General features: G+C 37.0%; 1 protein-coding gene across 1 annotated transcript in view; it reads left to right on the top strand.

The window, feature by feature from the left end:
- adamts18 (ADAM metallopeptidase with thrombospondin type 1 motif, 18) overlaps positions 1 to 13408 on the top strand; it is a 54720-nt gene that overhangs the window by 34861 nt on the left and 6451 nt on the right. Inside the window, exons 14-17 of the mRNA XM_066713714.1 lie at positions 1353 to 1476; positions 2652 to 2896; positions 6843 to 6984; positions 7532 to 7658. Coding sequence (XP_066569811.1) covers positions 1353 to 1476; positions 2652 to 2896; positions 6843 to 6984; positions 7532 to 7658 — 638 coding nt within the window. The remainder of the gene's footprint in view (positions 1 to 1352; positions 1477 to 2651; positions 2897 to 6842; positions 6985 to 7531; positions 7659 to 13408) is intronic.

Raw genomic sequence — 13408 nt, forward strand, 5'->3', positions numbered from 1 at the left:
AGATTGGACAGAAATGTTGTTTGTTAATGAACTGGTCATTAACTGGGTCTGGTGTTACGCCGAATCCAGTGTCCCTACGAGTCATGTGTCCCGGGTTGGTTTGCACATGATTCATAATTTATGAATACATTCATTTTCTTAGCACAGGGCGAATTACAGAAAACATACATATTCTACAGTAAGAGAAGATCAAATACACAATAAGATCTGTTACAGTGATGCGCTTTGTGAGTGATCACACTCCAGCAGTGTTGACAATGTATTATTATTATTATTATTATTATTATTATTATTATTATTATTATTAATTGTGTATTTGTTAGCAGACACTCTTATCCAGGGCGACTTTCTGAACATAAGAGCATTGATGCGTGTCTGGCAACAGGGACAATGCAACAGTGATTTGGGACCATCATCCCAGACTTAAGCACAATTTCCCATCAAACCATTAACATCACCTGAGATTGTCCGACAGTTTATTGATCTGCCACATCCATAATCAATAGGCTAGCCTATAGTGATTGTTTTTTAAACAAGAATAAAAATAAAAATATGCCACAAAATGAAAGAAAATGTGAACTGTGTGCGCGGTGATGAATGCATGTTAACTCCCTTAATGCATCAATAAAAATAAATAAAAATAAAAGGCTGAGTTATCTTAGCATATTTGTATAGTTGTATTTTCGTTTCTGCTTGTCTACATGTGATTTCGTGTTTTTTTATTTGTTTTTTACAGTGTATCTGTGCTGTGTGTAGACGCTGAATGAGTTTAATGTTGATGGTTAAATAGGGTTTCAGAGACGCAGTCGCCTCGGTGCGATTATTATTGCCGTGTGTTTCTCCACTTCTACTCTGTGCTTGGGAACGCCCACATCCAGTGATGTCAGTGTTCGGTTCCAAAACCAGTGGAAAAGCGGGCCGGTTCACAAAAAGATCAGCTGGTTCCCAGGCCAAGCACCGGCTCCGGCTCCAGCACCGGCACCATGTCGGTGGAAAAGCGCTTCACAGTGACCCACCTCACAACTTACAGGACTTAAAGGATCTGGTGCTAACGTCTTGGTGCCAGATACCACAGCATACCTTCAGAGGTCTAGTGGAGTCCATGCCTCGACGGGTCAGGGCTGTTTTGGCCGCAAAAGGGGGACCTACAGAATATTAGTCAGGTGGTCATAATGTTATGGCTGATCGGTGTATATATACACTATATATATATATATATATATATATATATATATATACATTAATCTAAAACTCGTAAGTATGATTATAATCCTGCAGGTTTTCATTTTGACATGATCCTGTGGAGTTCACACACAGAAGCTCATTGTCTATATTTTATGTGCTTTTTTTAGCCAGTTGGATGTGACCAGGTTCTGGGTTCCGGATCAGCTCCGGATGCCTGTGGCATCTGTAAAGGGGATAACTCTACCTGCAACTTCTTTAAGGGACAGTATGTCCAGCAGCACAGAGCAAATGGTATGTGAGATACTGTACTGAAGCTTTTTAGGATTTAGGCATGCATTAATTATTAAGCAGCAGCTACATGTATTAAATCATCTATTCACAGTATGAGCTCTCATACATTCTTAAAGAGATAAGAAATGTTTAATATCAGAGACAAATTCAGCCCTAGAGGAACACCTCCCCCCTATCAGTATTGCTTGGAAAACAATACCTAATGTATCAATTTGTATTCACATTTGATGTCCTGCCTCATTCAGTTTAGCATCTTCCTACCTACTCTATTTCACCACAGGGGGAGGAGCAGGAATTGGAATGTGGGGATGCCAATTATAAAATAATCCCATGGTTTAGAATTTGTGTTCCAGAGATGTATGTCTGTCGCTTCTTTTCATGACAGTATTGGTACATTAAATCACTCAAAGACCAGTTGATCAAAAGAAAAACACAATCACCTCAGTCACTCGGTACGTGCTTAGGAAGTTAATTGATATTATATGGGACATTTTTGCAAATCACCAGCATGCCAGAACCAGAACAGCTGGGCTGGTAAATTCTGGCAATAGTTTTATAGAGTTGTTATAACATGACAAGGCCAAGTGAATTCAGTAGCAGATGCCACTCGAGTTCTGGTCTTTTGAACAGAGCTCATTTCATACTGATGTCTGTAAGCCAAGAGAAACCTTTCTTGGGGATCAATCCCTTTACCTCTTATTCCAGACACACATGCTTCCAGTTATATTGTATGTATATAATGAAACAAGGGAAGGTATTTCCTAAGGCCCTTCATTTGTAAAAGAACAAACGTGCTTTACAGAATAGATACAGTATAAGGAATCACAGAAAAATAACATTTCACTTTTTGGGTTCAGAATTGTCAGGTATGTATGCACAGCAATATTGTTAGGGTAGGATTTAGAGTCAAATTGGCAAAAAGAGAATTGAATATAAAAACTAACAAACTTGTTATTTGTACATTTTAAAATATGCCTCTATATAAATAATTTTTACTTCAGAAGGAAAACAAGAGACAAAACAAGTCGCAAAAGAAAGTTTTAAACCCACAAATTTGGATCTTTCAGACTCATATGCCACAACAGTAAGAACTTTATTTAGAGATGGTGAGATAGCCTCCAGGATCTTAAGTCACTTATTAAATAACATGTTTTTTCTTTTTGTTTTGAACACAGAATATTATCCTGTAGTCACAATTCCAGCAGGAGCCCGCAGCATCTGGGTGCATGAGATTGAAATCTCCACCAGCTATCTGGCAGCCCGCAATATGGAGAAGAAATACTATCTGACAGGAGATTGGACAGTTGATTGGCCAGGAAAGTTCCAGTTTGCCGGGACCACGTTTGACTATCAACGCTCCTTTAACCGTCCGGAAAGCCTCTATGCGGCGGGTCCAACTAATGAGACACTGGTCTTTGAAGTAAGATTTCCTCTGTTTATTCCAGCACTGATGTCCGTTACTGAATTAACAGTGACAGCCTTGGCAAAATGCTATAGCTCTCAGTTAGATTAAAAGCCCATGAAGAATTGTATGGAGTAATGCTACTATTCAGGATTCATTGTAGTCCAGTCTTGCTACATCAGACTTTCTTTCATCATTCAAGGGTTTCAACAGGGTGAGTATTTAATCAACGCTGGTTATGTCAGGAAAATAAATACACTTTAGAGGTTGGCATATACTATAGTGTACCAGTGCAACACAGTCATTAAACAGTAGAGTCTTTGATAGGCAGCATAAACTATTCAAGTGAGATGCCCTGTGACGTGTAACTTCATATTGTGTATGACATGTACAGTAGATTAAGGCTGTTGTGGCACCTGGATGTAGTTATACAGATTATTGTTTTGGCTTGTTTATAAAAATAAAAAAAAAGATATATATACAAAAAATCTAAATTATATTTGGATCAAATGTACCATAAGTGTGTGTATATATATATATATATATATATATATATATATATACACAGATTGCATTCTATATTAATCATGCATATGAAATCATCATTCATTTAGAATAAGACACCGAAGGGTTTCATATTATAGCAACTTTAAATCAATACACAAAATGTAATCATTTAATTATCTACATGTGACAATTGCATTGTCAACAGTGACCTTGTAAGGGAAGGCCATTGTTGTTAGAATTCCTTAGCAAATGTTTCTAGATAAATGAGTGAAGTAAGGCAGGTAAGAGAAACACAGGTAAGTTATGCATTCTACTTAATGCCATAATGCCATAAAACACAATAATTTACAAGTTAATGTCAGAAATCCCTGTAGCAATGTCTGACCTTCTACTGAAGAGAAGACATGATTTTTCCTATAAATACAGTTAAAATGTCAGAATGAAATCCCCGGAATGTCATTTGTCATTTTTTTGTGGGGTAATTGGATTGGTGCTTCAAGACATTGAAAGCTGTTTTTATTGAAAGCTGAGACTTTATGATAATTTCTGAAACAAAGTTTTCACAGCTTTCAGGTGCCTGCCAGGCATTTGGGGTGATATTGGCTTCATTACACTGGGTTAAGTATTCTGAGTTAGTATGTACATATCTTGTAAAAACAAGTAGTTAAATCTTTAAGTTCATTCCCCAATAAAATATATTTTGTTAGTTCTCTATTAGTGACTATTCAGTAATGTACTGAAATTCAAGGTTTTGAAAACTTCCAATTAAAACAAAAAATGAATATATATATATTGTATATATTTGTAAATCTGAGTTATTTTTGATGACCCTGTGTATAGTATATACAGGGTCATCAAAAAATAATTCTGTAATTTCCAAATTTAAGAATTTGGAAATGTGTATCTTTCAATGTGAGAACACTACCCAAAGGGGGATGAGTTAAGCCAGTTACCATGGTACCTTATATGAAACATTTGTCTACGAAAGCTGCCTATAGGCCAGTCCACGTGTCAATCAAAGAGCCCTTCCTGTTTCCTGTTCATATATAAAGCCCTGCATGGACTATTACGTCCTCTTTGCCACAATTCTGAACTCCCAAGTGACCTTGCAACCTTTGGGTAGTACTCCCTTTTTCACATAACCGGGGGTTGAATTGACCTCTTAAAATAGGCTACATCTTGGATTACAAACTATACTAAACTTTCTCAACTATATTATATTTTTTAGGAATAGTTTTAATAATATCAAAAATGCTGGTGGATATTAGTTTTAATATGACTGAAAATAATTCTTAGGACCTAGACTAAAATAATACAGAAAACAGTGTGGCCGGTAAACCCTGGGTCAAATTTGAAATACAATACAGATTATTCAGTATATGCACATTTTTTCACTTGCATTTGATTGGGTTAAAACAGCACCTAAGATTTGTCTTAACTGCCAGGTATCAGAGCCACAGCTGCTTAGTTGAATTTATTGTCTTTATTTGAAAGGATAATTAGAGTGAAAAGGGGAGTTTTTCACTCAGGAGAATTATATTCAGCCATTGTTTTAACATTTGCACCCTAAGCTAAAGCTATGTGGTCTTTAACTTTGGGAATATCTGTCAGGTTCCAACTGCAGCAGTTATTGCAACTTAAGAAGCTGTACATTTTACAGCTGTAGGCCTGCGGTCAGGACTGCCTGAGTTTTGTGTCTAAAGTCAGGTGGTTGGTGTGTTCAAGGCAGACGTTAAACACTTTTGCTGAAGGATCTGGAAATGTTCATGGTGCTCTTTGCCAGCTGTACATTTGGATTGGATTTTTGTTTGACTTTAACCTGTGGAATGTGTCCAGCTCAGTAGATTAGGATGCAGGAGTTAGTCTAACAATCTTTAATTGTTATTGCAAAGACTGTATGACATACATTATTATTATTTCTGGTTCCTATTACACTTGTGTGTATTTTATTGTTATTGGAATATGAACTTCAGATTACTTATATTGTTAGCGTTACACATGAATTATATTCATATTTTGATGGATTTAAGAATATATTTACCGATTACAAAAAGAACAACTGATGATATAATGGAAACCACATTTTATTTAAAATAATTATAAAAATTCAAAAACAAAAATCATCATAACATGAATGTAAAGACTTTTATCTGAGAATATGTACTATTTCACAGCTATGAATCCATGTGTGTTAAGCAGAACTGTACTTTCAGGACCTGAGTTTCTCTTTTCACAGTAGACATCCAATTGTGTAACTGAGATACAGTAAATACTTATTTAGAGTACAAATATTTGAGATGTAATTACTGGAACCGCAACTAACAGACTTTGATGCATTTGTATCAATAATGGATATCACTATTTAAGAAGATTAAAAGTGCCTTAACCTTTTAATCTCATAGTAAATAGAGTTCTTTAGCAATATTAATTCCCCCCATCTTTTGTGACTGCTGAGGGGATAATCTAGACCCCCTCCCATTACATTCAGTTACATCTTCTTGAACTGAGTCTGTAAGCACTCTTTGGATTTGAAAACATGCTGTTTTCAATGAGAGGAGTGTGTCAAATGTATAGTTAATTAAATGAATACAGAATCAACTTAATCAACCTTCGACAACAGCAAGATTATATTAAATAAAACATTTCCAGTGTTAATATATATACTTTAAACTGCTCTGTCTGTTTAAAGAGGAATCAAGTCATTGATGTTCGTGAATACAAATCATAGATTACCAGACTGTGCCTGTGTGTTAAAAGTTATTAATAAATATACTTTCATGAATTTGTTGAGCCATTATTTAACGTATTTTGCTTTTTATTGTTTTGAGTTCCACGATGTTCACTTCCTGATTTTTTTGTTTGTATTTCTTTCAACTGTATTTACAGTGATGCTCTTGAGAACTGTGGCATCCATTAATTTGTTATATAACAATCAAAATGTAATACAATGCCCCCAAATTCATGACATATTGTAGAACAAACATCAGTCTATTTTATTCAAAGAAAAGCATGTGACTATGGTACTTGTAAGCTAAAGCTCACCTGAAGAGCACTAGGACTGACAGCTGAAGTGTGGACAAAGCATTTCCTCTACATTGACTACACCTTAGCACTGTGCAGCCTCTCAGTAAAATTACAGTAAACCTACTATTGCCCATCCATCACAGACATCTAATTTGACTCATGCATTTCAGCATTCCCAATATACCTCATCCTAACTTGGGATATTTATTGAATAATGAATGTGACTCTTGAGTTACATTTCAGCTAACTTTTAATCTGATAGTCTTTTACAATGTCAGTTACAGAGACTTGGGCCTACAGTGGTGATTCCCCGACACTTTTCAAAGAAAGCAGATTAAGTCTTGAAATAATGATCACACCCTGCTGATAGAAGCTGCAGACTGCTGACAAGAAGACCTGTTTTATGGTTTCTTTCTTCACTAACCTCTTTCAGATCCTTTTGCAAGGCAAGAACCCTGGCATCGCTTGGGAATACACGCTGCCCAAGAACCTAAATGACAGCAAGACCACCATAAAGAATCACAATTACACCTGGGTGGCCGTCAGATCAGATTGCTCCGCCTCGTGTGCTGGAGGTGAGTAACGTCCCCAAAAGCACAAAGAGAAAGCTTTGTCTGTGAAAAATTCAGCTACAGGGCCTGAGCTCCTCAAAGCACCCTTGTGGGGCCTGAAAGAGCAATGCATGCTTCTTTTAGAGACATTATCAAAAAGTTCCATCTTCCATTGATTCTTTTTACTGAGGAACAGTAACCCTGCAATGAAATGTCCAAAGTCTTCTACCCTGAGTCTGTTTTATTTCATGCTTTTCTTTTGTGAGATTCTTCAGTGAAATTCCCTCATGGTGTAGACCATTATGCAATCTAAATGTTGTGTACTGTAGGTACTAAATTCGAGGTCATTGACTAAAACCTAAAGGATTAAACAGAATTGCATCAAATGAAGAGAGGATGTGAGAGTTTTCAGTTTTTCTGACAGTGACACATACAGTAATTACATTTACACCACTTGCTAGAACTTCTGATGTATATTATAAAACAGATACTTTCTCTCACTGAAGATCAAGCTTTATAGTTTGTTTGTTTTTAATCTGCATTATATGAAGAAATGAATATCCTTTCTTAGGTCGAATTTCAACAAAACCCTTGTGTTTACAAGATCATCGCACCCAAGTCAACTTTTCATTCTGCAATCCCCAGACAAAGCCTTTGATTGGATCAAGCATTTGCAACACCAAGCCTTGCCCTGCCTAGTAAGTTAATATAATTCTTCATTTCATTTGCAGAGCAAGCCATAACACAATGCAATAATGTGACGTTTTGCTTTAAAATGACAGAATTATACACTGCGATATGACTGTCACGTCTTTCAGGAAGTATTCTCTATTTTACCTCAGTATTCACACAGGTGTGGTTATTACTTTATATCATACCACTTGTAAGTGATTGAAAGCAATGAAGAAAATTCATATTGGAATTTAAAAAAGATTCATTTAGAATCAAAATATTTTCTTATTTTATTCCTCCGCACCTTCCAGCTCAATTTCAGCCACAGGAATGTTGAGCTCCCCTAATAGCTACAGATAATATCAAGACTTCCAGTGAAAGATTTTGATCCCCTTCTCCAGGCTGAAGTGAAACTGCTATATCACAAAGGCCAAGGAATGCAATTCACATTTATTACAGTACACATACATGAACTTCCATCCTCAGAGATGATGTACACTTAAACCTGTATCCTTGTCTTATACTCCATCGTTCAAAACTATATAATGAAGCTATTCTGTTTGAAAGCTCACTGTGTAAATAAAAGAAAAAAAACAGGAAGCCTCGAGGTTATCTCAGGCTATTGTGTTTTGTTTCTTTATCTGTTGTTTCCTTGCAGTGCTGCTGGATTTCATTTGCACTTTGCTTCTGTGGGCACTTTGCTGTGGGCAGGGACAAAGTTCTCTCCAAAGAGACCTCAGAGACTCAGTGGATAACTCTGGTCTCGGCTATAGGCTTTTTTCCTAACCAAACAGGATTACCATAGCCTCCAGACATCAGCCAGCCTGCCTTCGTATTGACTGCAGAGAATCAGAGGGTCTGAGATGAGTGAAAGCTGGCTGGTACTCAAACCACAACTCCCCCAGTGCTGAAGAACCAACTTCACCACTAACCCATTGTGTTGGTAGCCTCTGCATAGTATTGATAAGGCTCACTAACAAGACGAACAATTGAAGGAAAACTTGATCAAGAGCAGAGGCTTTCATGTGGTGTTGTGGATTTTCCCTGCCATTCTTATTCTGGAAAAGGCTGGTCTGGTTTTAAAAAAATCAATAAGAGAAACAAACAAACAAAAAAACAGGAGCAACTATATCATAAAGCTGCAATGAGTTTTTAGTTAGCTTGGGATAACTTGGGATAAACCATTAAACATTGAAGAGGCTTCCAGACTATTTCTGGTCACCAGCAAACCAGAATTTGTGCAGAGGAGTCCAGCAGGGATTTGTCAAACATCGACAAATTGACTGCAGTTTGTGAACAAGTAATGTGGAGCAGTCGAGCTAAGACAGGCAAAACACCAAAGACACCAAAGTTAAAAGGTTTAATGAATAAGTACCAACAACAGCAATTTATGGTTAGTTGTGGCCTGAAAGCAATTAATTTGATTCCTCAAGGATTACTTCATGATTTATTGAATAAATACTATAGCTTCAAATAAATAGCTGAAGAGTAAGCGTCATGTATTCTAAGCCCACAATGCTGACAGAAGGCCGACAAATTGCTTTCTCTTTGGAGTCGTCTCTCTTTCAACCCCTTTCTGTTGTGTCTGCTTGCATTTCCATGGTTACTTGTGAGAAACTGGAAGTGAATGGGAAATCAACTCCATATGACTTTATCAAAGATTCGTATTTTTATTTACTCTATATAACACCTGACAAGTCAAGAAGTAGCAATGGGTTACTTAAATAATGTGTTTTAATAAACCATATCTGCAGTTAAGTTACTTATTGTGGCCCTTTTCTCAATCCCCAAAACTACTCTAATATTCTGTAATCATATGTACTTTATGAACTATGTATAGATATAAATACATCACATCTGTATGTTGTGTTATATGAAAGCCAATGCTTTCATCAAATTAAATTAATTAATGGTTTTAACATTCATGCTGGAAGAACATCTACTTATTTTTATAAAAGCGTTACACACACCAAGACGACATAACGTTCAACTGAATCTAGAAATACTACTAACTGAGAAATGCATTTATTTTCGATATGACACAAAGAAGCATGAACAGCATTCTTCTATGTATACTACAGACTAACTTTTAATAATTACTTATCAATAATACATCCACTCATATAGTGAAATATTCTTCCTCTGTAAAACCAAAGGCTATGTGCAACAAAACAGTTTAGTCTGGTAAACAATTAATGTTATATAAATGAGCACAGAACTAAAAATGTATTATACTGTATATGGCCTCTTCGAAGACCATAGTTTATGTGTATCGGATATTTTGTGTTTGCATTTAAGGATAATAAAAGGAAAACAGTTTGGGGAAAGGAAACATCTTTAAAACACTCACAAAATGCTGAGCTGCAAACCCAAGAAAGAAAAAAAGCCCTTTGCTTATCTTTCCAGCAAATATCTATAGTGCTGACAGGTCTATCCATGTTTTATTATAGTGAAAGAGCCTAAATCCCCTAGAGGCCAGATCAGTCTAGCCAGCCAGGAATCTGGAGCTGTGCTCTGGCCAGACACTGTGATCTTTCCCTTGCAAGAGCCACGGGCTTCTGTGTATCGTGGACCATTGGAGATCAAAAACCCGAGGAAAATGCAAACTGTAACTGCAACTTGAAAATGTCATCTCAGAGATATATGAAAATGTTTAAATGGTTTTGCAGTTGCCCGTGGTTCTCTGCTATGAGTCTGAAATGTACTTAATCTCATTGCATGTGTATAGTCACTTACATGACCCTTTGTCTGAAGCTGTGAATCCAGTGAGGAGCAGCACAAACTGCACTAATATACAGAGACTTGATCCTGAAATGTGTCAACATTTATTTTAAAACATACTGCTGTAGCTATAGTGTTGCAGAGTGTGATTCACAGGACTTTGTAGAATCAGAAAGATGTAGCTGATTGTTATTGAAGGAATATTAATCTATTATTAATACTGGTTTATATAATATGGTATTATTATGGTACTAATATCCAGCTAATATTAATTTGGTGTAAAGCGATCAGTTTTAACACTTACATTTAACATTGAATAATTACAAAGTCTAGTGAATATATATTGGATATATTTAAAACAAAGTTCAGATTTCAGTTTTCTTTACACAATAAAAGGAAGAAGCCAATCTGATATTTAAATATTCTATAAATACTTCTTTCAGTTGTATGTCTTTAAATATTCCCAATGTTATTGGGAGGTATAGCACTTACAGTGAGGGGAAAAAAGTATTTGATCCCCTGCTGATTTTGTATGTTTGCCCACTGACAAAGAAATGATCAGTCTATAATTTTAATGGTAGGTGTATTTTAACAGTGAGAGACAGAATAACAACAAAAAAATCCAGAAAAACGCATTTCAAAAAAGTTATAAATTGACTTGCATATTAATGAGGGAAATAAGTATTTGACCCCTTCGACTTAGTACTTGGTGGCAAAACCCTTGTTGGCAATCACAGAGGTCAGACGTTTCTTGTAGTTGGCCACCAGGTTTGCACACATCTCAGGAGGGATTTTGTCCCACTCCTCTTTGCAGATCATCTCCAAGTCATTAAGGTTTCGAGGCTGACGTTTGGCAACTCGAACCTTCAGCTCCCTCCACAGATTTTCTATGGGATTAAGGTCTGGAGACTGGCTAGGCCACTCCAGGACCTTAATGTGCTTCTTCTTGAGCCACTCCTTTGTTGCCTTGGCTGTGTGTTTTGGGTTATTGTCATGCTGGAATACCCATCCACGACCCATTTTCAATGCCCTGGCTGAGGGAAGGAGGTTCTCACCCAAGATTTGACGGAACATGGCCCCGTCCATCGTCCCTTTGATGCGGTGCAGTTGTCCTGTCCCCTTAGCAGAAAAACACCCCCAAAGCATAATGTTTCCACCTCCATGTTTGACGGTGGGGATGGTGTTCTTGGGGTCATTCCTCCTCCTCCAAACGTGGCGAGTTGAGTTGATGCCAAAGAGCTTGATTTTGGTCTCATCTGACCACAACACTTTCACCCAGTTCTCCTCTGAATCATTCAGATGTTGGCAAACTTCAGACAGGCCTGTACATGTGCTTTCTTGAGCAGGGCGATCTTGCGGGCGCTGCAGGATTTCAGTCCTTCACGGTGTAGTGTGTTACCAATTGTTTTCTTGGTGACTATGGTCCCAGCTGCCTTGAAATCATTAACAAGATCCTCCCGTGTAGTTCTGGGCTGATTCCTCACCGTTCTCATGATCATTGAAACTCCATGAGGTGAGATCTTGCATGGAGCCCCAGACCAAGGGAGACTGACAGTTATTTTGTGTTTCTTCCATTTGTGAATAATCGCACCAACTGTTGTCACCTTCTCACCAAGCTGCTTGGCGATGGTCTTGTAGCCCATTCCAGCCTTGTGTAGGTCTACAATCTTGTCCCTGACATCCTTGGACAGCTCTTTGGTCTTGGCCATGGTGGAGAGTTTGGAATCTGATTGATTGATTGCTTCTGTGGACAGGTGTCTTTTATACAGGTAACGAGCTGAGATTAGGAGCACTCCCTTTAAGAGAGTGCTCCTAATCTCAGCTCCTTACCTGTATAAAAGACACCTGGGAGCCAGAAAGCTTGCTGATTGATAGGGGATCAAATACTTATTTCCCTCATTAACATGCAAATCAATTTATAACTTTTTTGAAACGCGTTTTTCTGGATTTTTTTGCTGTTATTCTGTCTCTCACTGTTAAAATACACCTACCATTAAAATTATAGAATGATAATTTATTTGTCAGTGGGCAAATGTATAAAATCAGCAGGGGATCAAATACTTTTTTCCCTCACTGTATGGTATAATTTGTTTTTCAGTGAAGCCTGACAGTTTTCTCGCTTCTCCAATTATATGTTTTTATTTTTTATACCATGTAGAAAAAATTAAAAAAAAACATTGTCTTCCCTGCATTGGCTCAGTTGGTCTATGTAACTGTCCATTCAATATGATTCACATAACCCTATTTCTCCCAAATTGCAGTTTTGCATTTCACTCAAATTTGTAAAATGATTTAAAGGCTATTAAATTCAAATAGTCAGTTACACTGCAGGTCCTGAGAAGGGCAGCGAGAGAGGGAGGTAGTAATCCATTTGAAAAGTGCCACGGGACACTGCTATACTCTGCTTCAGCAGTTTCTGATGTCTGCACACATAGCCACATTATTGTCTGAATACTAATTTACGATAATCTTTCAGCCCCAAAAAACTCTATTTTAGGGTAGCTTTAATCTTGAGCCAAGTGACTCTCAGATACCAAATGCCACAGCTATCTTTAATGTTGAGTGGCTGTCCACAAAATTGAAATGTGTATTATTAGATTTTGTTTCCATGTCTGCTTGATTCTTTAGGTGTGTACACCATCTGAAAAAAATTTAAGTGAAATAGTCAAACTCAAGCAAGATATAAATCTAATAATGTTGGTGTTGCATTATAGGTAGTGGTGTATCTTTGACTGCTGGGGAGTACCCTGTATTTAATCATACACTAATGATAGCAATATTATTACTACTAATAATACTACTACTAATACTAATAATAATAATACTGTAGATAAAGTCCATGCACATTGCTTAGATTGCACCTTAATTGCACTGAAATGTAAAAAGCAAACTTCCTTGAACTCTTGGGATTTTGTACACGTTGGTTTGGATGAGGCAGCAGCTTCAGTTATCAAAGCAGCCCTTGGTTTTCATAGAAACACTGCTTGAGGGAAAGGAAAGAGGGTGGAGTGTCCAGGCTTAAAATACGCTACTTCAATTAATCATTCTGCTTTCA

This window comes from Amia ocellicauda, chromosome 9 (assembly GCF_036373705.1).
Source record: "Amia ocellicauda isolate fAmiCal2 chromosome 9, fAmiCal2.hap1, whole genome shotgun sequence".
Classification (NCBI taxonomy): Eukaryota; Metazoa; Chordata; class Actinopteri; order Amiiformes; family Amiidae; genus Amia; species Amia ocellicauda.